Source organism: Letharia lupina (assembly GCF_014066315.1).
Source record: "Letharia lupina isolate WasteWater1 chromosome Unknown contig_3, whole genome shotgun sequence".
NCBI lineage: Eukaryota > Fungi > Ascomycota > Lecanoromycetes > Lecanorales > Parmeliaceae > Letharia > Letharia lupina.
In genome coordinates, this window is record NW_023502972.1 from 759,265 (window position 1) to 784,100 (window position 24,836).

The 24,836-nt window shown below is 49.9% G+C and overlaps 11 protein-coding genes across 11 annotated transcripts; 6 read left to right on the forward strand and 5 right to left on the reverse strand.

Annotated features, from left to right (window-relative positions):
- Positions 1 to 294: 294 nt before the first annotated feature.
- On the reverse strand, positions 295 to 3,109 carry HO133_007131 (uncharacterized protein; the record flags this gene model as incomplete). Its single annotated transcript, XM_037298024.1, has 3 exons — positions 295 to 326; positions 376 to 2,674; positions 2,738 to 3,109. 3 exons carry the CDS (start codon positions 3,107 to 3,109, stop codon positions 295 to 297), a joined length of 2,703 nt encoding a protein of 900 aa, XP_037156659.1.
- Positions 3,110 to 3,494: 385 nt separating this feature from the next.
- HO133_007132 (uncharacterized protein) lies at positions 3,495 to 5,676 on the reverse strand (the record flags this gene model as incomplete). Its single annotated transcript, XM_037298025.1, has 4 exons — positions 3,495 to 4,327; positions 4,380 to 4,718; positions 4,837 to 5,064; positions 5,121 to 5,676. The coding sequence occupies 4 exons, from the start codon at positions 5,674 to 5,676 to the stop codon at positions 3,495 to 3,497; spliced, it is 1,956 nt and encodes a 651-aa protein (XP_037156660.1).
- Positions 5,677 to 6,063: 387 nt separating this feature from the next.
- HO133_007133 (uncharacterized protein) lies at positions 6,064 to 6,547 on the forward strand (the record flags this gene model as incomplete). The annotated part of the gene is made up of 4 exons (XM_037298026.1): positions 6,064 to 6,066; positions 6,124 to 6,351; positions 6,413 to 6,471; positions 6,523 to 6,547. The coding sequence occupies 4 exons, from the start codon at positions 6,064 to 6,066 to the stop codon at positions 6,545 to 6,547; spliced, it is 315 nt and encodes a 104-aa protein (XP_037156661.1).
- Positions 6,548 to 7,054: 507 nt separating this feature from the next.
- HO133_007134 (uncharacterized protein) lies at positions 7,055 to 7,911 on the forward strand (the record flags this gene model as incomplete). Its single annotated transcript, XM_037298027.1, has 3 exons — positions 7,055 to 7,089; positions 7,142 to 7,818; positions 7,871 to 7,911. The coding sequence occupies 3 exons, from the start codon at positions 7,055 to 7,057 to the stop codon at positions 7,909 to 7,911; spliced, it is 753 nt and encodes a 250-aa protein (XP_037156662.1).
- A 636-nt stretch (positions 7,912 to 8,547) lies between these two features.
- HO133_007135 (uncharacterized protein) lies at positions 8,548 to 9,751 on the forward strand (the record flags this gene model as incomplete). Its single annotated transcript, XM_037298028.1, has 4 exons — positions 8,548 to 8,550; positions 8,608 to 8,716; positions 8,776 to 9,537; positions 9,633 to 9,751. The coding sequence occupies 4 exons, from the start codon at positions 8,548 to 8,550 to the stop codon at positions 9,749 to 9,751; spliced, it is 993 nt and encodes a 330-aa protein (XP_037156663.1).
- A 320-nt stretch (positions 9,752 to 10,071) lies between these two features.
- Positions 10,072 to 10,993, reverse strand: HO133_007136 (uncharacterized protein; the record flags this gene model as incomplete). The annotated part of the gene is made up of 9 exons (XM_037298029.1): positions 10,072 to 10,091; positions 10,138 to 10,156; positions 10,255 to 10,275; positions 10,337 to 10,353; positions 10,418 to 10,463; positions 10,518 to 10,605; positions 10,660 to 10,675; positions 10,734 to 10,765; positions 10,902 to 10,993. 9 exons carry the CDS (start codon positions 10,991 to 10,993, stop codon positions 10,072 to 10,074), a joined length of 351 nt encoding a protein of 116 aa, XP_037156664.1.
- A 2,269-nt stretch (positions 10,994 to 13,262) lies between these two features.
- Positions 13,263 to 14,968, reverse strand: HO133_007137 (uncharacterized protein; the record flags this gene model as incomplete). Its single annotated transcript, XM_037298030.1, has 5 exons — positions 13,263 to 13,426; positions 13,479 to 13,526; positions 13,588 to 13,894; positions 13,956 to 14,641; positions 14,776 to 14,968. The coding sequence occupies 5 exons, from the start codon at positions 14,966 to 14,968 to the stop codon at positions 13,263 to 13,265; spliced, it is 1,398 nt and encodes a 465-aa protein (XP_037156665.1).
- A 1,760-nt stretch (positions 14,969 to 16,728) lies between these two features.
- On the forward strand, positions 16,729 to 17,208 carry HO133_007138 (uncharacterized protein; the record flags this gene model as incomplete). The annotated part of the gene is made up of 2 exons (XM_037298031.1): positions 16,729 to 16,891; positions 17,081 to 17,208. The coding sequence occupies 2 exons, from the start codon at positions 16,729 to 16,731 to the stop codon at positions 17,206 to 17,208; spliced, it is 291 nt and encodes a 96-aa protein (XP_037156666.1).
- A 403-nt stretch (positions 17,209 to 17,611) lies between these two features.
- HO133_007139 (uncharacterized protein) lies at positions 17,612 to 20,038 on the reverse strand (the record flags this gene model as incomplete). The annotated part of the gene is made up of 2 exons (XM_037298032.1): positions 17,612 to 19,929; positions 19,981 to 20,038. The coding sequence occupies 2 exons, from the start codon at positions 20,036 to 20,038 to the stop codon at positions 17,612 to 17,614; spliced, it is 2,376 nt and encodes a 791-aa protein (XP_037156667.1).
- Positions 20,039 to 20,263: 225 nt separating this feature from the next.
- HO133_007140 (uncharacterized protein) lies at positions 20,264 to 21,299 on the forward strand (the record flags this gene model as incomplete). Its single annotated transcript, XM_037298033.1, has 3 exons — positions 20,264 to 20,349; positions 20,404 to 20,661; positions 20,723 to 21,299. The coding sequence occupies 3 exons, from the start codon at positions 20,264 to 20,266 to the stop codon at positions 21,297 to 21,299; spliced, it is 921 nt and encodes a 306-aa protein (XP_037156668.1).
- Positions 21,300 to 23,118: 1,819 nt separating this feature from the next.
- HO133_007141 (uncharacterized protein) lies at positions 23,119 to 24,591 on the forward strand (the record flags this gene model as incomplete). The annotated part of the gene is made up of 4 exons (XM_037298034.1): positions 23,119 to 23,703; positions 23,762 to 24,053; positions 24,213 to 24,361; positions 24,412 to 24,591. The coding sequence occupies 4 exons, from the start codon at positions 23,119 to 23,121 to the stop codon at positions 24,589 to 24,591; spliced, it is 1,206 nt and encodes a 401-aa protein (XP_037156669.1).
- Between the last annotated feature and the right edge of the window lie 245 nt (positions 24,592 to 24,836).

Here is a 24,836-nt window from a genome sequence, read left to right on the forward strand (position 1 = left end):
TCGGTATAATTGTTTCATGGAAAAGCGATGATCGCATGACTCAATACCATCAAGGGCGACCCGGCCTCTGAGTTGGTATATGAGCCCCAGCTCCGTCAAATGCAACCAAAGCAAAGTCCACGCTATGCATGATTTCCCCTTATGATCCCGCCAGTCTCCCTTGTTCACAAAATGTGTCCAAAGTGGACGATCAGGGAACGAATAATCTCGAAAAGCCCACAACGGTCTGCCTGCAACAAACGCACGTCCCGAAATTGTTCATAGCAAGACTAACCCTACAATCTTCACACAGACTCAAGCAGCGACACGGCCAAGCAAGTACAGTCCTGGGTGCGCTCTGGCAAACCACACACTGTGGGCCTCCTGCCCCCATACCTACTGCACCATCACGCCATGTACCTGCTCCTTGATTGATAGAAGACGCGGGTTGGGCGCGTCGGGTAAGGATCAGTTGCTCAAGAAGGTACGCTTCGTCCTCTGGAGAAAGTGGCCCGGTGGCGGGGATCGAGGAATTGGTGGGACGGTAGCGGGTGGAGGTGAGGAGTTTGGCATTCGCAAAAGACTGGGCGTGGCGGTATTGCGAACGGGTTGTTATGCCTGTATTGGTAAGGTGATGAGCGAGCATGCGGGCTTCGGAGCGCTGATGGGGGGTTTTGGGGTCGAGCAATGTGGCGAGGTGGCGCGGATTGAGCTGAGAGTAGTTCTTGGATGGGTCAAGAGCGTCTAATACATTTGGATCTGAAGGCGAGAGGCTGCGAGAAAAAGGCTGTCTTTGAGTGGGTGTGCTGGCGCCTGAGCCCGCATCCGAATCGACGTCAATAAATTCGTCGTCAATGTCTCCGGGGGAAACTCCGCTAGCATTGGTGGACACAGAGACCAAGCTGGTAGTATCATCGTCCTGTGCAGGTGTTTGGTAGGAGCCACTGTCGTCTTTCTCGCCAAACCATCCACCGCTTGCCCACCAGTTGTAGACCCTCGAATCGAGTGTCTGTTCCTCTTCCTCGCCCCAGCGTTCGTTCTCGTTCTTCAGTCTTCGTTTCATTTCGTGCTCCACGTCGACGTCGTCATTCTCCGGTAGCAAGAGGACACCCTCGTCTGATAACATCCAAAAGTCGATGGTATTCTGCTGCCGGATCTGTTGCCCTTCCTCTTTATCTACTTGTAATCCTTCTTTCGCTATTGGCAGCCTGAGCCATTGTGGGCGCCAGGATATCCTCGCTTTGTCCATTAATATGTTCGTAATCACTTTGTTCCAGCTTACAAAAAGCCAGAAGATACCACGAAAAAACTTCGCAGCCATCAAATATCGCCCTCCTCTCTGCATATGGCCTACTCCATCCCCTCTCTGTCTCATATTTGCAAATCCTGATCCGAGTTTGTCTGCTGTGAAGCTCACTACTCTATCGTAGCCACTCGTCCAGCGTTCCGTAGAATGTTCGTCTGCAGCGACTGGTTTCGCGAAATGGACAGACACGCCTTCCACTGGATCGTGCGATGGTTCAAAGGCTTCTATTTCCTTCAACCTCTCCTCTTCCAACCACGTTGATGTAGCGACGTTGATGCGCCGACCCTCATTGAGATACACTGCTTCACTCGCGACGGTCAAAGCGGTGAAACCTACCTTGAGCAACGCCGTATAGAAGTCCTCGGTCACATCCAAGCGAACGCTGGAGAGCTGGGCATTGGCCTGCATGTTCTCGCGGGCCATCCGGAACCTCTCCGCCAGCGTTCTAGGCGGTGGTTCATCGTTTGGTGGAGAGAAAAAACAAAGGAGTAATGCAAGTGAGTAGATGGAGGCACATAGCAGTATTCCGACGAGAATTAAGAGATGGGGAATAAAGCCGACGATGCAGACAGTAGGAAAGCGTAGGATGATAGATTCTGGCCCCGACTCCGGTCTCAAGCTGAAGAAACCCCATCCGAACGCACTCATGAAACATATACCCCAAATACCGGTGTTTAAGAGTCGGAATCTGGCCTGCATGTTCAAGACTCCTAGGATCTGGCTGCTAAGGTTGTTGAGACTTGAGATCAACACCATAAGCAGGACTTCTGGTGGCGTATTCATCTTGTCCAGTATCTCGCTTCTGGTGAAGAGCTTACCCACAGGATCCGGCTGTGAAGAGTTCGAATTCGCCTTACTAGCTTTATGTGCTGACCATAAAGAGAGCCCGAGTTGATTGCTGATCATAGCTTCTGATTCTGCAAAAGCCAATGAATGCTCGAAGATTGACATGCCAGTCTCGGTCATGAGCTGTCTTCCTTGAACTGCACACGAAAGAGTTTCCACAAATTGACCAAGACACAAGGACTGGAAGAAAGGCCACAGCAGGGATAAGGAGCCGCTTCGGTCCCAAACTTCAGACCGCGATGGAATCATGTCCACTGCCAAGCAGGAGCTGGCATCATTTTCCCAGAATAGGAGCATGGAGCTGATCCAGTGAATGATGCCTCCATCTCCCGAAAAATCCAGGTCCAGGTGTTTGTCGGCCTTACCGTACCTCAAGGAGGAGTACTTCGGAGATGTCTGGCAACGCATCGCTTGTAGGAGGCTGAGGGTATGGGAGAGGAACATGATAATAGGCAGGATACGTATAGCAAGTCGTATTGGCCATGACAAGCTGATGTGACGGCGTGCCGAGGCATAGATCTGTGTCCGATTGAGGATGATGGCCTGTCGCTTGTTAGAAAGATTGCAATATGGCAAAGCAGTAGCCCGCACATGGTGTAGACTGACCAGCGTGAAACATGCCAGAGCCCACTTGCTCGTCATATACGCGAATATACCGCCAATGTTTCTAACCTGGTGGAAGCTGAACGGGCTGGCTTGCGGGGGTGCTTCTGTCGCTGCTGCGCCAGCTGCTGATGGAAGAGCAGCGATAGGGGAAGAGTCGGAAGAGAAGGCTGTAGATATCATCTTCATACTTCCATTGCCTGTGGCTTCTGCAATCATGCTTCCGCCGCCCCTAAGGCCAATTATGCTGTCTAGTCGTTCTGGTACGGTGACAAAAGCAAAGGATCCAGCCCTAGCCATAATTCGAGGGAAAGCCATGACAAGATCGTTGGAGAAAAGGCTCATCAAGGAGGTATTGTTGGATACTGAAGACATATTGTGATCGACGAGTGAAGTAAGTGAGAAAGCCAATCCCCGAGGTCTACGGCTTCCTCGTTGTCAACTCTATGTTGGGGCCACGAATGCTCGTTCCCTCAAAGGTTGCGGGGCTGATTACCGTCAGTCTGGTATGAACACGGCGAGAGAAGTCTCCATTGCCTCCAATCAAGCGTTACCGAAGGTTTGTGAATGGCTTCAATGCAGTTGAAGAATGTCGGTCCGACATGTTGACTGAGACTCTCTTGTCTTGGCGCTACATGACGCACAGCCGAGGTTGAACGGATCGCTGACAAGTAGCTAAATCAGAGGCAAGTTCAGGTTTGACAATGGATTGCTCTATGTGATCTATATCAAGATGTATACAAGGCCACGGCGTATATGACTATACTCCCCAAACCTCGTCCCAGCCACTCTGATATCCTTCTAGCGGTCCTGGGAACCTTCCAAACCTGGCTGCATTTCCTGTGCCAGCCTCAGGCAGGCTCATCCATTGTCTCACCACACCTGGAACCTCCTCTTTGATATGACTAACGCATATCAATGCCTGATCCTTGATCAGTCCCTCAAACATTATCTCACTCAGCAGCTGCGGCGGGGTATCATACACGAATCGTTTCTCGACATATGCTCTCCTGTTAACACGAGCCCCGAACGATTTGGTCTCGCCCCATGTCAGAAAGAGCATGCACTTATCACGCACATGATCGTCCATGCCGCTGAATGCCTCATCTAGAACGACAAGATCTGGCTTCTTGATGATGGCACGTAAGAAGAGCGCTACTCGTTGCGCAGAAAACGGAGCATCGCCAAAGCGAATATTGTCTGCCCAGTCTATGCTATTTGGGAAACCCTTATCTGACTTCCATAATCTGGTCACGAAACTAGTGGTTAGAGGAGTGAAGGCGGGATTCAATTCGGCTTCAAACCACCGCAAACATGTGTCCACGGCGACGTCGATCTCGTAGTTTAAGCGTGGTGTCCCAAGGAAAGTGTCTGCCCAGGCATTTTCCAGTGTCTGGCGTATGGAAAGATTGCGAGGAAAGAAGGCGTGGATCTCTGGAGAAGACTGGCCTATGCGGGATTGGATGTCAAAAATGGATATGCCAGGCAATCCTGGTTGTGGCAGACGACCTCGTCCAAAGACCTTGATTGGTAAAGAATAAGCTTGAGGGTGATCAGAGCAAATCAAAGAGACAAGTGTGGTCTTCCCGGATCCTAGTATCAGTGAGCTCACATGTAGTACCTTCGTAGACTACCAAGCACATACCATTTGGACCAAAGACACCCCAGCGTTCTCCACGTCTGACGGTCCACGACAGCCCCTTTTCTGTTCGATCTCCAATCTCCTGTTGCCAGCTGCCCAAAACTTCTTTGTCGCCATACCTCACACGGACACCTTGCATTTCCACAAGAGCTTCATTGACTGAAACGTGGATATCTGCATCAACCAATGGAATGCCTTCGCGACTTTCAATTGGCTTCGATGGATGAGATGAGGAGTTCGCTCGTGGCAGGTTTCGAATACGCTCGTTTTGATAAGCCTTTGTGAGCCCTCTCTGTGGAATCACATTTCCCGGAACATCAACTCGCGCTAAAGAGGCATTCCCTGTAGAAGTCAGTCACGGCAATTGTTCCCCCCCCCCCACCCGCCCCCCACGTGGCCCAGATATTACTGCATCGGAAGCACAGATCCTCTAGAATGATGAAGTCCTAGAAACACATACCAATCAACCTCTTCATGACTGCTTTTGCTTGTGTAGTCCCAAGACCCACAAGATCCTTTCTACCTTGGTAGATGATTTGGAAGTTAGGGCCCAAATGGATGACATGAGTTATCCAATCTGGTAGTGGATCTTGTGGCCTTAAAGCCAATATTAGTCGTGGTGAGCTGGCCCGGGCAAGTCTGTGTAACAAGGTTGATAATGTTGTCATGGTTGGTGGATCTAGACCCACTGCACATTACGCATTAGCATCTTTAGCGGCAGTGCACAAAGATTCGTCATCATACTGAATGGTTCGTCCAAGAGCAGAACCATTGGTTTTCCAAGTAAAGCCCTGGCAATTCTAGTCCGTCTTGTCTGACCGTTGCTGAGGTTCCCGATTGGCATATTGACTAGAGCCTCAAGTTTTAAGTCGCTTATGACTTTTTCAAGGCTATGATCATTTATGTCTTTCCCTTCCTGCTCTTCTGACGGGTTGAGATCCGTGTTGCCTCTAAGAAAGTCCATCACAGAAAAGTCGGTGGCTTCCCTTCGGCTCTCATATCTAGCACTCAAGTAGGCGCCTCTTGTCCCAGAATTCCCCACACCGCCCCTCTCGCCGTTGAAACCGACATATTGTATTGCACGTGGAACGTTTCTATACCGAGAATCTTCTATTTCCACTTCTTCTGTCGACAGGTACGGGTAAGACCGGGCTGTTGGAGGGATGCACAAATGCTGCCCCCGGATAATATTGAAGAACGTTGTCTTTCCGGCATTGGATGGCCCGAGGACTGCCCAATGCTGTTGCTTTGCGTCTCCCACAGCGTTTGAGGGAAGTGACCAAGTCAGTCCAGGGAACATCGCATGATTTGACACCGCATTCTGATCCGTTGCGGAAGGGTATTTTCTATAGAAAGTGCCGTTCTCAATCCGAATTATTGGCGGGCTCTTTACAATGGTGGAGCGCCGTGATGGTTTGAATGGGGATGAAAGTTTTGAGAGTGGTGGAAATCTTCTCATCTCCAGTTTGTGTCCATAGTGCGTTACAGACTTAGGAGTGGTTTGGGATCAAAATTTTGTTGCAGGGATAAGTTTGGCCTCGGCAGCGGCCCGACTTGGCTTGGCATTCGAGAAATTTCTTTGGGTTTTCCTACAACAAATGTCAACAGCTTCACAAATCAACATTAGTACTCCAAAGCTGAATTGAAACGTTTCCATATTTGTAGCAAAAGCTCCAATTTCATCAAGATGGCAAGTCGCGGCAGTACGCGTCCCTCAGCCGATGTGAGAAAGCTAATTCCTGCTCAGACGACAGCACTCAAGTCGATCAAATCGCTCGCCCCTCTCCTCGACCGTATACTCGTTCAAAGAATCAAGGCGGAGACCAAGACAGCCAGCGGCATTTATCTACCCGAGAGTAGCGTGAAGGAACTCAACGAGGCAAGAGTTCTAGCTGTCGGTCCTGGGGGTCTTGACAAGGAGGGCAAGAGAGTCACACCGAGTGTTACGCCAGGAGACAAGGTTCTGATACCACAAGTATGCTACAAAATGCGGGTTGAGCTTTCCAGAAAGAAATTGGCTAACGCTTAATGTGCAGTATGGCGGCAGCCCAGTTAAGGTTGGAGAGGAGGAGTACTCGCTTTTCAGAGACCATGAGTAAGGCATTACCATATTCCGAAGCGAAAGGCAATTGCTAATTCCTTATAGACTGCTCGCCAAGATCAATGAATAAATGTATGAGCAGCAGATGCATCTCCATGTACCATATGTACATTTACCATATTTGAGCGTTGCGGAGGAGTCATGTCCCGTTGCATCCTGGAAGCGTTGCATATACAATGTGATCATTGGAAGTAATCAATATCACTCCACTCTCCTAATACGTGCCATTGTCCAAAACAATCTACGTGACTAGCCTTGACCTTTGGAGAGGCCGTTCACAAGGCGCCAATCAATACGCAAAGTACATACGTCATTAAGATCTCAAGCACAATATGGGCTTGAAGATCCTCTCATTGCAACAACATCGCTGCCCGAAGATCCAAAAGATATTGAATGACAAAAAAAACATTCGCTTCACGTGACCATTAGTAATCATGTCTTGGCAACAGGTTGAAGGGGGACAGAGCGCCAGCAACATCGACCAACAGTAAGACGATCCTGCTAAGTACAGCAAAGTTTTAACATCTAGTCCGGTAGAGCTCGCAAGCTTGCACTTTCGCCTTCTTCCACCATCACAATGGCATCCTCATCATCCTCCACTCCGCTCCTCTAGTACGCCTCCCCTCCCTTCCTCGCCGCACTACTAATGCGATCACCATCACAGCTCCTGTATCGCCTACCGTACAACGATCCTAACCGAGCACACTACCTCCGCATCCTCCGGTACCTCGTCGCTCGCCTCTCTCATCCTCCCCAAGATCGACCACTCCAAACCGCAAAAGCTGACCTACACCCACAACCAAAACTTCATCCACTACATTGCCGATGCTCCCTCGGACTATCCTTCGTCCGATCCCACAGCCGGCGGCCTCACATACTTGGTCGTCGCTTCCTCCAGTTTCGGCCGCCGCATACCCTTCGGTTATCTAGTAGAAATAAAGAAGCAATTTCTTGCCCGCTATGATCCCGATTCGACGGATTTTGCCAGCTTACCGCCATACGGAGCGGCAGATTTCAACGCGCAGTTGAAGAAATTGATGGTGGCGTATGGGACTACAGAAGGAGGCAAGCAGGATGCGATTACAAACACGCAGCAGGAAATCAACGACGTAAAGGGTATCATGACACAGAACATCGAGAGGGTACTGGAGAGAGGGGAGAGGATCGACTTGCTGGTCGATAAGACCGATAGGCTTGGCGTCGGGGCGCGCGATTTCAGGGTTAGATCGAGAGGCTTGAAGAGGAGGATGTGGTGGAAGAATGTCAAATTGATGGTGCTTTTGGGTGTGGTGGTGGTGTTCTTATTATATCTGTTCATTGGTTTTGGATGTGGATTGCCTGGTAAGCGGATACTCAATGACGCTATCAGAGAAAGTTGCTGACAGACTGCTAGGCTGGTCGAGATGCGTGGGCTCAAAATCGAAGAACAACTAATCGCAAAGGTTCGAGCAATCAACAGCGGGCGTTTTTGGGATCATGGATGGCCAAGGATGTACTATCAGGGGTTCTGAGGATCAGCCTATCTCTACGCGTGAGCCTATGAACCAGGCAAATTCCCTTTGATTCCGGCATGCATTACCCCCCATATGCAGTACCAATTAAAGAAGACGCCCTGCGCAAAGTTATTAATACGAGTAAATCCGCCATTGGCTCTCCCCGGTCCAGAATCCAACCGTGGCCAGTTCTCCAACACGGTCCTCAAAGGCATTGAAGCGCAAAATCACAGAGCAGTCCGAGCGCAATCCCTGCGAGTTTCCCCCCCCTCCCAACACGATCTACTCGCTCGCTTCCTGTTGCAGAGCTACGCCTCACCCTCCACCCGCCCTTATCGCCCGCCGCATGCACCTCAGGATTCCTGCGGTGCGTCGTTAGCCTGTCGCACGATAAGCAAAGCTGCGTAAACCACTCCCAGAGCGTCAAAAGGTGAATCGTTAGTGGCCTTTCCCTCGTGATGTATTGCCAGTTAGATAACTAGACGGTGGGGCTGGCTTCTATATAATAGATAGAAGGTCGTGTCCCCAGGGGTCCTGTCGGAATCTGCGGTCTCGGTTATTCGAGTAATGATCAGTAATGGTATTAATGTTGTGAGAAGAAGAAGAAGAAGAAGAAGGCATAATGACACCGCCCCAGTTGCAATTGCCCACGATAAAGGTCTTGGATATTGAAATTCTAACGGATTGGGACTTTGAGAATGTCAAGGCCTTTGGGGATAGTATTCCCGGCTTCCGGTCCAGCTCGAGTGAGTAGCTCATACGCTCTCGACCTCTTAAATGAATCATTATCATTAACGAGCACCAGCTTTCCTGACAACCCTCCGTTCTAATCTCCACCTCGCTTCCGACCTCTCTCCTCTGAACAGCCTCGTCTCTACACCCACTACCCCAGCATTCGCCATCAGCCACCTCCCGCAACCTTCTTCCCTCTCAATCACCACCACTCCCTCCAAAAATTCCCTATTGAAACTTGACCCCAAACCGGAGCCGATCCTCTCGACAGCCCTCGCCCTACCCGGAGCCCCAGAGGACCGCAGTGCAGCTCTACGTCTTATTGCAGACTCGGTGGTGCAGCAGAGGCAATTAGCTGCCAAAGAGCTAGTGTTGCACCCGGCTACATTGGCTGTCACTGTGCTTGTAATTGCGGTTCTGGCACAGTTCTGCGAGTGGAGGCCTCTGTTCACTGCGGCCGCTGGACTCACGGTCGCTGCCTTAGCTGCAATATACTGGATCACGATCGATTACGCAACACTGGCTGAGAGGATCAATTGGGATTGGCTGGGTGGTTACACCCCTCCTTCGACTCCTACTGGTGAACGTGGCAGTGGTCTGAAAAAACAATCCAAATGCGACGATCCTGTTGTATTAGTGTCCAAATGGGGTGAGGAGGTTATCGGCGCGTTAATAATGAAGGTGGTAAAGAGGGAGAGGAAGGCGTATGTGAGAGCGTGGACCGTGGACGCAAGTTGTAGAGGCAAGGGGATTGGAGTTGGCTTGTTAGAGGAAGGCGTGAGGGTTGCGTGGGGAAAGGGAGCGAGGGCTTTCGAATTTGAGAGAGGCCATGCTAGTAAGTTCAATCCACTCTGATGAATACTCATATGATCTGCTTTGGTGAAACACAGTCAGCCTTTTGAAAGCCACGCTGACTCGTCCGTTCCGCAGATTCCCACCGTGTGCTTCCACCATTGTTTAATGGCGGCTTCGAGAAGAGAGATGCAACTGCGAGAGTAGTGCTGGCCGATGTTGTCAAGGAGATTAGACGGGAGAGAAGCAGTAGATGACTTACGAATGATACCCTCTTAGTATTATTGCCTTGACATGAAATGTTCCTCACCATTGTACTTTCAAGTGTTACATTGCCATCCTTGGCATTGATCTTGCGCGAGACATTCCTCACATCGCTGCCCTCATATTCGCTTTCGAAACCATTGGGCTTGCTAGATCACATCACAAGCTAATTACCCATATGACCCTACCGGGACAGGCACTTGGCTCATATAACGCCTGCTAATGTAGACGCCACATACTCAATGTGAGAATTTTTCCAGTCAAAATACCTTCCCATAGCCGTAAATCATGCTTGTCGTAAATCCAACCGGAGCTAATACTTCGGATCGAAGCCTGTGCTTGTTAGCTTCGGCCGTACGGTTCACTGAAGAACACTTACCGTAGATAGGGCGGCCTTGCTATGCGAGGAGAGAGTATTAAAGTCAGTAGCGCTCGCGAGAAACATGCTGTGGCCGAATTTTGCAATAATTGCAGCAGATGAAGCATGAAGGCTTACCCTCTTGAGAGCGAATATCACCTGGACCAGATTTTTTTAGTAACCTCAACCTAAGGGAGCGAGCTAAGAAGATCGGACATACATCTCTCACAGTCACAGCTGTGTGGGAGGATATAACGTTAGCTGAGATTCCGAAATGTTTATCGAAAGCACCACCGCTCACTCTGGCGCTTGGAATGATCCAGATAGATCACGCATTCTTGTAGGATCTAGCAACTTATATTAGTTCACGCGATCTCAACCCTCGGAAGACGAAAACATACAGTCTTCAAGCGATCCACCATTGCTTGGCGTGTCTCGTCGTATACAGTCCCTGAAATCCGCTTGATGCCTCCTCTCCGTGCTAGACGACTGCGAGGGGCTATCAGCACGCTTCTGTAGAACCACAGAGAAGAGAATGCATACCGAATGTCCCCTTTCGCTATGAGAGTAATACCCGTCAGCCACAAGCCATTCAACAGGACCAAATCGCAACTCACTTATGCCACGGATCGAGTCCCTGACCACCTTCCTAGAAAGCGCGTCAATACCAGTCTCGATTTGTGTGACTGGCGGATAGACAATGTGGATGTTGACCATAGGCCCGCACAGTAGAATACGGCCGACGTGCTTCGCGGGTGGGTCCTTCCTTTGCATCCCTCACTCACCTGTGCCTCTTCATCCCACCTTTCCCTAGTCCCTTCCCTCCAAGCCCATGTTTCTCTTTGCCTCCACCAATCACGCCTTTTCCACCGAGCATCGGACGTGCGCGATGGGTCTGACTGGCCGAGGGTGTGGGAGTCGGCGTCGGAGTATCACGAACAGGACCTTGCGGCTGGACCCCGACCGAAGGAAGGAAACGACCAAGACTTAGAGGCATTTTGTCTAATACTGGCAAGCGTCAACTATGGGTACTTGCAAGCAAAGATCTAAGGAGCCAGGGACGATTAAGCGAAGGCGGTGGTGGGAGCTGGTAGCTGGTTGATTGATCGCGGGGTGTGATTCGATGCGCCAAGATTAGAGTAAACATGGCGTCTCCAACGCGATTATTTCCGGGGGATGCCAAGTGCCAACATCGATTTTATGAGTTGCAAAACCAACGAGATTGCTTGGCAAAATTGATTGCGCGCCATCTCTATTTTTTTAGTAGCCAGCCCCACCAAAATTTGATGAGAACCTACTCAAATCACTGCAATCATCAACCATCACCCCTTAATCTATATTTGAAGCTCTAGTATAGCGAAGACCAGTTGTTCGGCCGTCACCTGACTCGCAAACGCTTGCCATGCAACGCGGAGTTCCTCACTTTATAGATTTATTCGTTGACTCTTCTTACGAGTTATTCTAGCTTTACTTAAGACTCTCGAAATGGTCAACTTATGGACCGCGATATCCCACTCCTCTTTCAGAAAACGTGCTAATTCCTTCTGATAGAGCTACGGTTTCTGACGCTAATACTCAAGTAGGGCCTTTAGAGTAGTCGATAAGAGGCTACGAGGTCGCCCAGGTATATATAAATTACGAGGAATCACTGTGTCGCCGTAGATCTCAAAATTACGCTTTTATCGGTACCCCGTTACGTAACTCGAACGGGCGTCTTTAGCTACTGCATTAGGTCGTTAATAAGACTCAAGGAGTAGTCTGGCTCGCTGGCGAATGTGTATTTCTTTGGGTGGTATCGCGTATCAGCGGAGGGAGGGAGGGAGGGAGGGACTATAGCGTGTTCCTATACGATTAGCTATGGACACCTAGATCAGTCAAAAATATCAAAAAAAAGAGTGTATACTCACTGGCCTATGCCCTAAAATTATCCGATTGGGAAGTAAGACGAACTGAGAGGTAGAGACTGGTGCAGTTGTTGAGAAGTACGATCTCTACAAATTTTGGTGGGGCTGGCTACCAAAAAAATAGAGATGGCGCGCAATCAATTTTGCCAAGCAATCTCGTTGGTTTTGCAACTCATAATTCCTTCGACCAACAATCTCTTACGAGTCGTAACAATCGTGGGAAACACACTTTCGCCCGCTCTTTAAGAACGGAAGTATGAGGGTGCACTAATCGTGCCACGCACTCAGCTCGCTGATAGCGACCCATTACAATTATGTCTATTGTCTCCAATGAACAAGTCTGCTGTTGTCTGCAACTTGGCGATCGGCACCGAACCTCAGTGCGACGCCAGTCTGCAGTTCCGGAGAGTCGAATTAGGTATCATGCATTCAAATCTGTCCATGAACATGGAATCAAAGGCAAGTAGGCACGAAGTGCATTGGATTTGCTTCGGCTTGCTATGTACTTAGGCAATGTCACACGAGTCCCAGCAAGTTGCTTTGCAGACCTTGAAATTGGGCCGGAATGCCAAAAGTCTGTGCATCCGAGACACCCGCAAGATCATTTGACTCAAACTCTCAAGACCATCGAGGGTTCTGATCAATACGTTGTCATGAATCCTAGACTGGAGGTGCGTGCTGAAGCTGCCCCTCGATAGAGGTGCCGATGTCAGGATGAGAGGCTCTCATGGGCAGACTCGGCGAGATTGAAGCATTCAACTATAGGGTACACGGCAGCTGTAGAGCTTTTCGAGGTCAAAACATATAGGAACCTCCCTTGGCGATATTATTATCGTAGAACATCGGAGCCTGTCCCTTAGCTCTCTATTGTATTGTATCGCATGGACGGACACTTTCGAGTATCAAGTGATCTCTCCAGTCCTAGTGCCAACCCGTCTACAGGTCCTACGAGGGTACCGGCATACAAAAGGAAGCGAAGCGAAGCGAAGCTTGCGCCTTGGAGTCTTCATCCTTTTCTATCATGCATTCACCCTGTGCTGACACGAGATCTTTATAATGATGAGAGTGTCGGACATGTTTTGCTTGACTACTTAGTCTATGGCATACATCCTAGCCACACCGTTTCCGCAAGGCTTGGACAGTTCGAGAATGGCAAAGAGACTGCATAATTTTGGTCATACACATCGTGAATCATCGAACACGGTTTGATATAAAGAACGAGCTGGCCAGCCAGTCGTTACATCAAATCTCTTGAATCTTCCCAACCTCAGAGATGAAGTCCGCGACTACGAAAGATGTGTCCGTGCTGTCGCATGTGCCAGCGCTTGCGCTTTGTGGTTCCAGAGCAGTTGCCGAATTGAGACTGACACCCCGAGCCACAGTAATTCTCAGCCGTACCGCAGTATCTAGTAAATTCATCAGCGCTGACCGTTGTGAATAGCAGGTATGGCGACTGACCCATGAGAAGAACAACACATCCCTGTCTTGCAGGTCCCACCGCCATTGCTACCACAAGTGTCAATAGACCCGTCAGCCGTAGACATGCTGGATCCGTTGCTGTCAGTACCCGCAGGTGCAGGCATAGCAGTCGTTGCAGAATCGTATGCCTCCATTGAGACAGTGGAGGAAGCTTCTATGGGTGCTGAATTAGAGATAGCCATGGGGCCACTCGCAGCAACGACCGCTGCCAAGTCGAGTTTCGGCAGGGGTGCGGGCATGAAGCTGGAAATAGAGGGCGGTCCGTTGTAATTACCTGCACCGCAACCGTTGCGAATCTGTGTGCAGAAATTTTCCCAATTGAAGCAATTCTTGCTACCCGTGGGTCCGGCAGAGTTGTAGCAATCGGTAGCCTGGACAGAGCAATTCTGGGATGCCTGTAGACGAAGTCAGCAAGCTAAATGATTTTCGATGAACATGGTAGACAAAGAGACTCACAGCGTAACAGCCAGTTTCATTAGTGTAGGAAGAAGGTATGAAGCCACACCAATTGACATTTTCCATCACACATGCGTCTGGCTTGAGGCCAATCGTCTGGACCATCGCACGAGCTTCGAGATCACGCTTGGAGCTACCAGCTGTATACAGAGGTGGACCGAAATCAGGAAATGGTAGCTTCATGGGCTGGTCGTAAATGTTGAAGGTCATGGCTGGCGTGCTCATATTGATGTATCCAGGAATTGAAACGGTATTGAGAGGGTCCGCGGAACCGCTGGACGACAGGAAGATCTGCGCGCAGCCAACGTAAAATTGGGGATCGGCTGGTGTCTTGTCTGCTTGTTGCAAAGCCAGAAGTTCTGGACGAACAAGGTAGTAACCGCCGGCGAGATCATGGGGGATAGTAGCAGCGAGATGCCCGTCATTAGGGATGAGCTTTTCAGTGCACCACTTGCCAGCGGTGCTATCGTAGCCGTCTTCCATGATTTTGAACCAGCCATCTCCGGCGGCATTGTTGGAAGCAGCGGAGTTGTCGACTTTCTTCATATAGACCGCGCACGGACCTTTGTGACTAGGATCAATAGATCCTGGCTGAGAAGCATCGGGCCAATCGCGCCATTCGAACGCGAGAGTATCGCCTGCGTTGACGCTGGCGACACGAGACACGCCAGTCTCGCCATTGACACCTGACAAATTGTCAGCTTCGCGGTTTGTAGCTCGAACGACGGTCAAATGGTGGGGGATGATTTGTAGCCCACATTAATGTACCACCAGGAAGCATAGAAATTTGGCAGGGAAACAAGAGCAAATGTAGACTTACCACAGGCCATATCAGGGCTAGTAACGCTGCTGAGCGGAAAGGTCGCCTGCTGGATGTTATTGCTCATGCGGACAGCAGTGCCATCACCCTGGTCAACCCCATCGACGAAGAAGTTAGTGAAAGCGGTATGAGCGCGAGCAAGTTGAGCAGCTCCAGCTACGAGGATGACAATCTTGACGTGTGAGACGAGCATGTTGCTAATGTTGAGGCCGGTGTTGTGTTTTCGAAATGGGAAACAGCTCGATCAACGAGCCGCAGAAGATGAGAGAATGATCTGGAAGAAGAAGGCAAGTTTAATTTCAATGAGTGTACTGAGATGATGACCTGAAGAATGATGAAAAAATCTTTGATGAATGTAAGGAAAAACTTGACGTGAATGGAGGAGGTTGTTATGAAGATAAGTTACTCAAAATAGTTATTGTTGACTCTTGGCGCTAGCGTAGGGGCGACCACCACGGATAAGTGCATGAATTCGTATACTTCCAGGACACAGGCAAAGGCTGTGATAGATTGTGGATAATACGGTCAAAGGAGTGAGAGTAGGCAGTCAAAAGAGTGAGTCAAGAGAAATGCTAGTTGTTTCTCCGAAGCGCCATCTCAGAGGGATGCGAAGCGCAGTATCAAGGAGAAGTTCATGGCTAGTTGTCCTCTTTAAACAACCACTGCTCCGCATTGGACTTATAAGTATTAAGGAGATCATGCGAGTGGAGCCGGCCATGATCCTGCGGGGAGATTTAGCCCTGTTGAAGGACTCGTACATGTAAATCATGTTCCATTAAAATCCAAGGCAAAGGTGATCCAGCCCCTTGCCATCCACAGACCAGCTACGATGGTTTTCAGCCCAGTATGTGGGTTAAGGGCGTTGCGTGTCTCAATACTAGACTGACCAATGCCTCGATGAAACGAAGAGAGCTTTGAAACAGGGCGCCAAATCCGCGAAATTGTTTGGCCCTTACCTCACCCGAGGCTTCCAAATGCATTTCCTCGGTGAACATGGTGGCAAGTCCTGTTCCTCCATCCCCCATGACAGAGCTTATGTAGAGCGAAATGAGCAGCGGATTCTCCTTAACGAGTACGTTGGAGGAGCGAGGGTTTCCCTCTTGCCCGTGAGATGTCAGTCAGATAAGGTTCCAGGGCGGAAAAACGTACTCCCGTACTTACTCGCATCTGCCTTACACCCGCGAGCCCGGATATTCAATCTTAAATTTTCAAAAACAATAATGTAGACTTCATTTTCTTGCAATGAACATGCTCAAATTGCCAATCTATTCGTAGCCTTGGATCAGCTCAGACAATGCTGATCTCATGCGGCTCATCGATTGCTTAGCATACAGCGCTAATCGAAACGTTATGGCAAGAAGAGCTGCTGTTTCCCACTCCCACGCGCTCGAACGTTGGCTCGCGCACGTAGTGAATGCATCAAATAGTCAGACAGCTGATCGATGTAGATTGCCTGCCTTCTGACCACCAGCCTGTCTGTCCTGATGACTACATTGTTTATATTCAGCGCTACTTGTCGCAGTGGATGCCCCATCGAAAAGTAATAAACGGGAAGGCGGTGTTGAGTGAATGAAAGGAGCCAGGGATTGAAGTGTTCCCTACTCTATCCGGCCGCATGGCTGATTGTCATGCTAACAGGTCAGATTCAGGCGTATTGGTGGTAAAAAATAACACGTTTCGATGGTTATCGAGACGCCTTGCAACCATTTGTGGTGGATACAGTGCCTTTGATCGAGAGCGCACAGGAATCTGCCCAGACAAATCTCCTGGTGGAAGCCGCTAATGCACTGATGTTGGACGTGGACTATGGGTAGGTTCCTTGCTTCGTTCAAACGTTTCAGGCTTTCAAATGTCCAAAAAATTAAAAATCGTTCAATTAGTTAGGGATTGTGACACAGAAACTCTGCCCAATTCAAGGGAACCGAATTCGCTCACCGTGCCACGAAGCTGGCGATGCGTCGACAATCCTTGATCTACACAGCTCCTGATATCGGGTTTCTTACCGTTACTGACAATCTTAACAGGACCTACCAATACGTAACCTCATCAAACACAGGGATCGACGGTGTCATTACCGGCCTTACCCTGAATCCCTTCAAGATAAAGGAGATAATAGGTGTGTTGAAAAGCCTACACGACTCGGGTAGGCGCGGGACCCCTACCTACAGAACAGCTCAACGAGCACGGGGATAGACTTCAGTTTATTGGCAGAGAACTCGGGGTAACAACCAGGGCTGGCTGGATCTAGTCATCGTGAAATATTCTACGGCAGCGAACCACTACACCGCTTTGAATCTCACAAAAGTCGACATCATGGACGACTTTCCAGAGATACAAATAGCCACCGCATATCAGCTAAACGGCCAGATTCTCGACTCCTTCCCAGCAGACTTGCAAAAACTAGCAAGGGCACAGGTCCAGTATACGACCTGAACGGGATGGCAAAAACCCGCAACAGGCACCAGAACTTGCTATGATTTGCCCAAGAACGCGAGAGCGCATGTGGAGTTCATTGAGAAGTTCGTCGGCGTGAAGGTCAAGTACATAGGTACGGGACCGGCGAGGGAGGACATGATTATGAGAACATGATTGTATTCTACCATAGACTTGGGGTTAGATGCCCATAAACTGCACGATGCCTGCAATGCGTTTTTTACAACCTAGGCCATTCCCGATAGTATTGACCCGTGCTTTTGGGGTATTCTGCAGACTGTGCACTTGGGGCTGCGGTCCTCGACCCTTTGCTACCCCCTGAGCCGCCGTTTCTACGGAAGTGCTTCTTCTCTCCCTCCACCAAAGCCTCGAACCCTCCGGCAAGTCAGAACTATTTCAGGCTCTACCTCAATTTCTCAACCTTTGGTCTCCCCTTCCTGTCCACCCTCTCATCCGCTGGGTCAAAGCCTCCATTGCCCCAAGTCGCCCATTCTGGAGTTGGTGGGCCCATGTAGTCCTCAGGACTGAAGTCCTTCCCACTCTCCAGACATTCAAAGAACTTCTCGTAATCAATGATTGTATGCCACTTCTCTTCAACATAGAACCTCTTGCTGGCAACGAGCACGCAGCAACTATGCGCATGCTCAGCTGCAATGCCATACTCTAACCCTCGGCGTTCCAGAGCAACGTTGAGAACTTCAACGAAGGTAGTGATCTCGTCGTAGAAAGGAACATTTTGCATCGTCAGTCCTGCGCCCGCGGAGGATGAGTTTCCACAGTAGGTTACGCCCTTGATCTCAACGAAGCAAGGGAGTCCAAGGGCAACAAGGTCAGCGTAGCCCTCGACTTCATCGTCAATATTGAAGCCTTTCACGAGGGTCAGACGGAAGACGGTGCGCATTCTAAACCGCTTCTCACGTAGAATATCAAGACAACGTAGGAGGCGTTGCCAGTAGTCTCGATGTAGGGGGCGGTCTATCTTCCGCAACGACTCGGCGTTGCTGGCGTCTATGGACACGTAGAGCTGCGTAACGGATTTGAGAGTAGCTAGTTGATCTGGGTGCTGCGCATTGCAGACTAGGAAGCTGGATATATGTTCTCTGTGCAGCATCGCAACGAATTCGTTGATGTGAGGGTAGAAAATGGGTTCGCCGACCAAACTTAATGCACAGTGCCTAATTTTCATGGCCTCCTGGAATCTCTCAGCTCTCACCCCTGGCACACCCCTCATCATCTTGATCTTCTTGTAATGGCCCTCCTTTGCCCCGTCGAAGATCATCTCCGGCGGATCAACTTGCCAGCGCCAAGTCGTACCTACAGGATTCGTGCCGTGGCGCCAACAGAAGACGCATTTGTTAGAACATGAAAGAGAGGGAGTGGTTTCCATGCAAAGATGTGATTTGATGCCGTAGAAGGAGAACTTGTAGCAGGAGCCTCGGCCACGGAGGGCAGATTTAGTCCAACGGCAGATTTTGACACCGGAGTGTGTGCCAATGATTGTGTAGCCTTGTTTGGTGAGGGCTGCGTGAGTAGGTGAGGAGACGGGAACCATAGCTTTGGGAGCTTGAGGAGTAGTGGATGTGAGGGAGGAGGTAGTGAAGTCGATAGGCAAGGGAGAACGAAATTCCGAGGCATCGCCCGACTTGCCTCCTAGGTCTTCAAGGTCATCGACGGGTGAATTTTTTTGTTGTCGTTTCCGCTTGGCCGGTCTCCGAGCTTCTACTTTGAGAACCGTTCCCGGCTCTGCGGCCTCGTCCGCATCCTCCTCCTCGCTTTCCACAGCGTCTCCGCTCCCAGCGACACCTTCACCTAGACCTCCATTAGCAGCTATGTCCAGCAGTGCCTTTACCACCCCGTCTCTCCATTCGCCCAGTCTCCGCTCTGAATCTGATTTTACATCTCCCAACCCCAATGGATACGCTCTTTTCCTTCCAGTTAACTTTGCCATCCATTTGTCCACCTCAATTGCTTGCGAGCAAAAGCCTTCTTTCTCCGTGCTCCATCCTTCCTTGTCTCCGAAGCCAAAGACCGAGTACCCTGCAAGGCCAGAAAGTGGCGCCGTGTCTATCCGGAAGTCATTGTGGGTTTCCTGAAGATGGGCCAAGAAAGTGTCTAAGGTGGTATCGATGTTGTATGAGGGTAGTATTAGAAGGTAGAAGTATTGAACATGCTGATCAATCTGGTGAGACTTGGGAGGTGTGACATAGAAATCATCGTAGTCAATGTAGGATAGATCATGAATCTGAGGCTCCAGTACTGTAGATGAGTGGTCTTTCAGTAAGGTATGTAGTTCTTTTAGCAATGCTAGAGCACGAATTTCCGTCGTCCCCGTCAAAGACGAAAAGAAGACCAATGGCTGAATCCTCCGATGTGCGGAGCTTTCAGACTTAGGCTTCCTATCCCCTTTGGAGCCTGTCACTCTTTTCGGGCCGGGTCGTGGTCGCACAGAGACATTGGGAAATTGCATTGCAACATTTTCATCTGGTTCTGCTTTCTCAGATCGCTCATCTTCACGTTCTGCTAGTATTGTGGACTTTGACTTCTCATTCAGCCAGCCCAACTTTTCCACTGTACCATATTCTGGAGTATTCGCGGCGGGTGAGGACGTTAATCGTTCCCTTCGAAGCCTATTGTCGAAGTGCAAAAATACGGCTAGGCCTAACAGGACTGCGGCGAGCAGCAAGAGATATCTGTACTCATGCCATTGATCAAGGATGAATGCTATTCCATATGTAAGATGCATCTGATCAGCGAGTAAGGCTATCCACATACCATATATCAGGATGCCTCGATCTTTGGAGCCAGAAGCTGGCCTACCGAAGACCTCCATTATCGCAACGTGCAACGTAGAGAGAAAAGAAGCTCCGGCGAAAAGTATAGTGGGCTGGGAGGGGCACGCGGAAATGATCCCTCATAGGGCTGACTGCTTGCCCGATACGCCGATCACGCGGTTCTTCATTGTTTACTGTTTCTCCCTTCACCGTCGTGGAGCCATACCTGGTTCTATGGGCAGCGAGAATATCTCATCCAGTATACTGAGCTCAAAGCATCCGCCATGGGCTCCTATGAGATAGACCAACCCGTCAGCGGTGCTTGCGTCGACCTTTCCTCCCCAAACATCTTCAACTTCATCCTCTCCATGTAGGTATATTTCCCGCTCCCAGACCTTTACCTATCCAGTAACGGTCCCATAAGTCTCATCCTCCTTGGTATTCTTGTGTCATATCTCCCGCAACATCATCGCATCATCTCCCGCCGATCTTCTACAGGCATCTCACCGTACTTCGTGCTCCTAGGCACCACATCCGGCACCTGTGCCTTTGCCAATATCTTGACTCTCCCTGCCAGTCGCCGAGATCTTGCATGCTGCCGAGAGCTAAGTGGCTTTGAATGTGTGGCGGGAGCCTTGGGTATAGCGCAGGTCGGGGTGCAGTGGAGTTGTTTCATGGTCATGTGAGGGTCCTCTCGTCATCTCGGTCTTTGACCATGGTCTCGATGGCTGATGACAGCATAGACTATTCCTCTTCCTCCTATTCTTCCCGCGCACACCCTCGGACGCCAAGTCCAAAGATGAGCCCACCTACCGTCTCGCCATCACAGTCTTCCTAACCTCCATAGTCCACCTGGTCCTCACCTTCCTAGTGTCCGTCATCATCATCTACCTCTACCGCTCCCGTCTCGCCTCATGGGCACATTTCCTTGGTATCTTCGGCACATGCTTGGCCGCTATACAATTCTTGCCTCAGATATGGACGACGTGGAAGCTGCAAGAGATGGGCAGTTTGAGCATACCGATGATGTGCATACAAACACCGGGAAGCTTTGTGTGGGTGGGGAGTCTAGCAGCGAGATTTGGGTGGGAGGGCTGGAGTACGTGGGGAATCTATCTTGTGACAGGGGTACTCCAGGGTTGTCTGTTGGTGATGGGGATCACCTTCGAGTTGAGAGCACGGAAGAAGGGGAAAGCTGGGCTTGGAGGCGTGGCCGGTGATTCTAATGAGCATGCTAACCAAATGAATGGAAACGGGCACGGCTATGCTGATGGCGACGAGGATCATGAACGGACGGGCTTGCTCGGGAATGAACGATAGCGCGAATTTTCTTTCTTGGACTATTACTATATTCACAATGATATCTAATTCGACCAGCGGCACAATACCAAGCGGATTCGTTCGACACTAGAGTGAAGGGCAATACAAGAGCAGATTCGACACGACCATACTCCTTGGCTCTGGGTAGCAGTGACTCATGTATTAAGCCCCTTTAATTGGAGACTTCATAAGACCACGAAACAAGGACCACGGTGGCGTGATGTGCTATCAGCAAGTCTGATATGTCAATGAGACCTTTTAGAGCTTCACGGGGAAGCATCTGACCAATTCGGTCCAAAGTCCAGTTTGACGCGCATGCGAAAAGCTCAATTGGCTGACCTTCTGCCATTACACGACGCCAAAGTGTTGGTGCAGTCCACTCAATGAGGGAAAAGCTCTGGAAAGATTGAAGAGCACCATTTCAAGGTGGAGACGCAACGAAAGGGTCTCCATTCGAGCGTTGTGAATTGAGGTCTTACTGTGCATATGCCCAGGATTGAACGGATACATAATTGGTGGAAGTGAATAGGAAGCCATGCCGTTCCGTGGTGTGCGGCGATATCGCCGATCATAGGTGGATATTCAGCTCCAGGCATTGGTAGAAGTCTTCTCGGGCGAATCTTATTCAAGTCTAATGACACTCAAATGATATGCAAGCCTGGTTCGTACCGGGCAATGCCGAGTCGTTCGAGAGAGACGCTGATATTATGATGGACCCGGTTGAATGAAAGCTGGGGAAACGCCAACGCTGCGGTCAGTGCTCGCATCGTTAATGCATAATTACAATACCCTTAAGTCTGCGGTAAACCTGCGGAAGACCCGGTAAGTGGCGGCAAGATGCTCTCAGTGTCAACCCTCGATGAAGGCGCCATTGGATCTCCTATACGTCTTGTTCTTCCAAAGGCCGCCGTGGAGGCAAGATCTGGACGCACTCCTGAAGATCCCGAGAGGATAAGTATAGTATGTATGGTTGCAATGATCAGGAGTATGGCGCGCAAGTGAAAGGGTATGTAATCATGGGCATCTGTAGCTAGCTGACCAAGGGCGGATCTTTTGTCAATATTGTACAAGGGAGTCATCACGCCAGAATGTTTGATCTTGCGTGCGAGATGATGATGGTGCTTCGCCTCCAGCGCACGGATCGCGTTATGACCGCAATTGGACTAGCCAAATATAAAGCCACCAATCACAGCATATCATTTCTTCTTTCTTGTGTTCTCTTCCGGACAACCCTCCTTCACTTTTGCTGCGAGAGGAGCTTGCTACGCTGAGCGATCAACATTGAACCAACAAAGAGGCTCTCCGAAGCTCTACTCTAGTCTCTGCGTACATCTGCAGATGCACCAATGCAGGAATGGGAATCTTGACTTGTCAATATGAATGCCAAAAGTCAGCGCGAATAATTCAGGGTTAGGTTCCATTGCCTAGCTCATGAGAAGCAACTGGACACCACGATTGCAGATCGTCGCGTGTTGTTTTACTTTTCCGCAATGTGGGGAAGAGCCTCAGTCTGACATTTCCTTTGTGACGTGCTCGCGGACGTTAATGGTGTGACGGGCTAATAAGCAAGGGAAGAGAGACGCGCAGCACAGTAATTTATCATCCCATACGAATGCCTCAAATACACGACTACATAGGCCTTCTTCTATCTTTCTCTCTCAATCATCTGTCTTCCTGTGTCAGTAACGTCCATCAATTCCGATATATTCCCTTCCACACAGTGTCTTTGTGCCTTAGCATAATCGTTCTGCATAAAATTGCGCCAAAACAAGATATCACACACCGCACTACCCTTCATTGTCAACATACGTTGTTCACAATGGCCCCATTTCTAGAAGAGCCAAGCACCCGTCCTACATATTCCGGCAAGCCCAAGATCGATGGAGGCATTTTGGATCTACCTAATAAGAAGAAACACAACATTCAATACGAACCCGGTCGGACGATTGTCGAAGGTCATGGGGAGTACGAGTATGACGACCTTCGCCCAGCATTCCCCGATGTTCATTGGGAACCCTTAACAGAGGTACCATACCATGATCGAGGTACCAAAGGTGATCCTCAATTTGGTAACCTACTTTCCGATGCCACCAATATTTTCGATTACAACCCCAAGATTGGCACCGAAATCAGTGGAATAAATCTGGCGAAGCTCACAGACGCCCAGAAGGACGACCTAGCTCGCCTCATCTCAACGCGAGGAGTGGTTTTCTTCCGTAACCAAACGGACCTTGATATTGACGCCCAACGCGAGCTTGGCCAGTATTTTGGTCAACTTCACAAGCACGCTACCACTTCTGTGCCTCGCCGAGGGGATCTAGATGATGTGCATGTGGTCTACACCGACGAGAAGTCCAAAGAGCAGCGTGCCCAATTCGCACCTACGTTCTTGTGGCATTCTGACGTAAGCAGCTTGTATCCCTAACAGCTCCTATTTTGTTGGGATATCTGACATCAATTAGGTGACTTATGAAGTACAACCGCCATCGTATACGTTGCTAAAGATGCTGACTGGCCCTCCACGCGGTGGAGGTGGTGACACACTGTGGGCTTCTCAGTATGCTGTGTATGATCTTTTGTCGTCGGGTATGCAGAAATACCTCGAAGGACTTGAGGCTTTGCACTCGGCACAAATCCAAGCGGATGGGTCCATCGCTCTTGGCCGTACCGTGCGACGCGAGCCTGTCGTCACGAAGCACCCGCTAGTTCGTACCCACCCCGTCACTGGGTGGAAGTCTGTTTTCTTCAACCCTGGTATGTACATTTTTGGAGGAAGTCTTTCCTATTCTGGACTCATGCTCGCGCCGTGAAACATGCTCTGATTGAGAGAGAAGCATCCTCAACGACCTGTCGAGTTGTCTCATTGCTCGGGTCCTTTGCCTCGACCCACCGATGCTGACCCCGAAGATATAGGGTTCGTCACGGATATAGTTGGCATTCCCAAAGCAGAAGCCGATGCAATCATCCACTATCTGAACGAGCTGATCACCACGACTCAGGAAATTCATGTTCGATTTCAGTGGCAGAAGAATGACGTTGCCTTCTGGGACAACCGCATATGCGTGAGTAAAGCTCGCCCTTCTGTCTACACACAATAGCTGACACGCGAAAGAACCACTCGGCATCCTACGGCTTTGCCCCACACCGCAGACACGCAGTGCGTGTCGCATCTCAGGCAGAGTGCCCGTATTTTGATCCTAACAGCAAATCTCAGGAAGAGGAGATGAACGCCCGCTATGGCCTGCCGAAAGTCAACAAGGATGGGTCGGGCCGATCGAACTACAACGATTGAGCAGGTGCCAGTTCTTGAATATGAGCGATGGATTGGGAGTAGCAAATTTTGCATGCATTTGATGGCCACCTTTGTCTTGGTCGATGCGATTTAGCGCGCATGCATTATTGCATCGATACCATAGACTTCCGTGAGGTATGGATGAAGCAAGGCTAGTAGAGCTCGCACATGGTAGCATGGCTCTGATCATTGTCACGACATCTTGCTATGCGAGGGGATGTGATTAAAGCATGAAGAATTGGAGA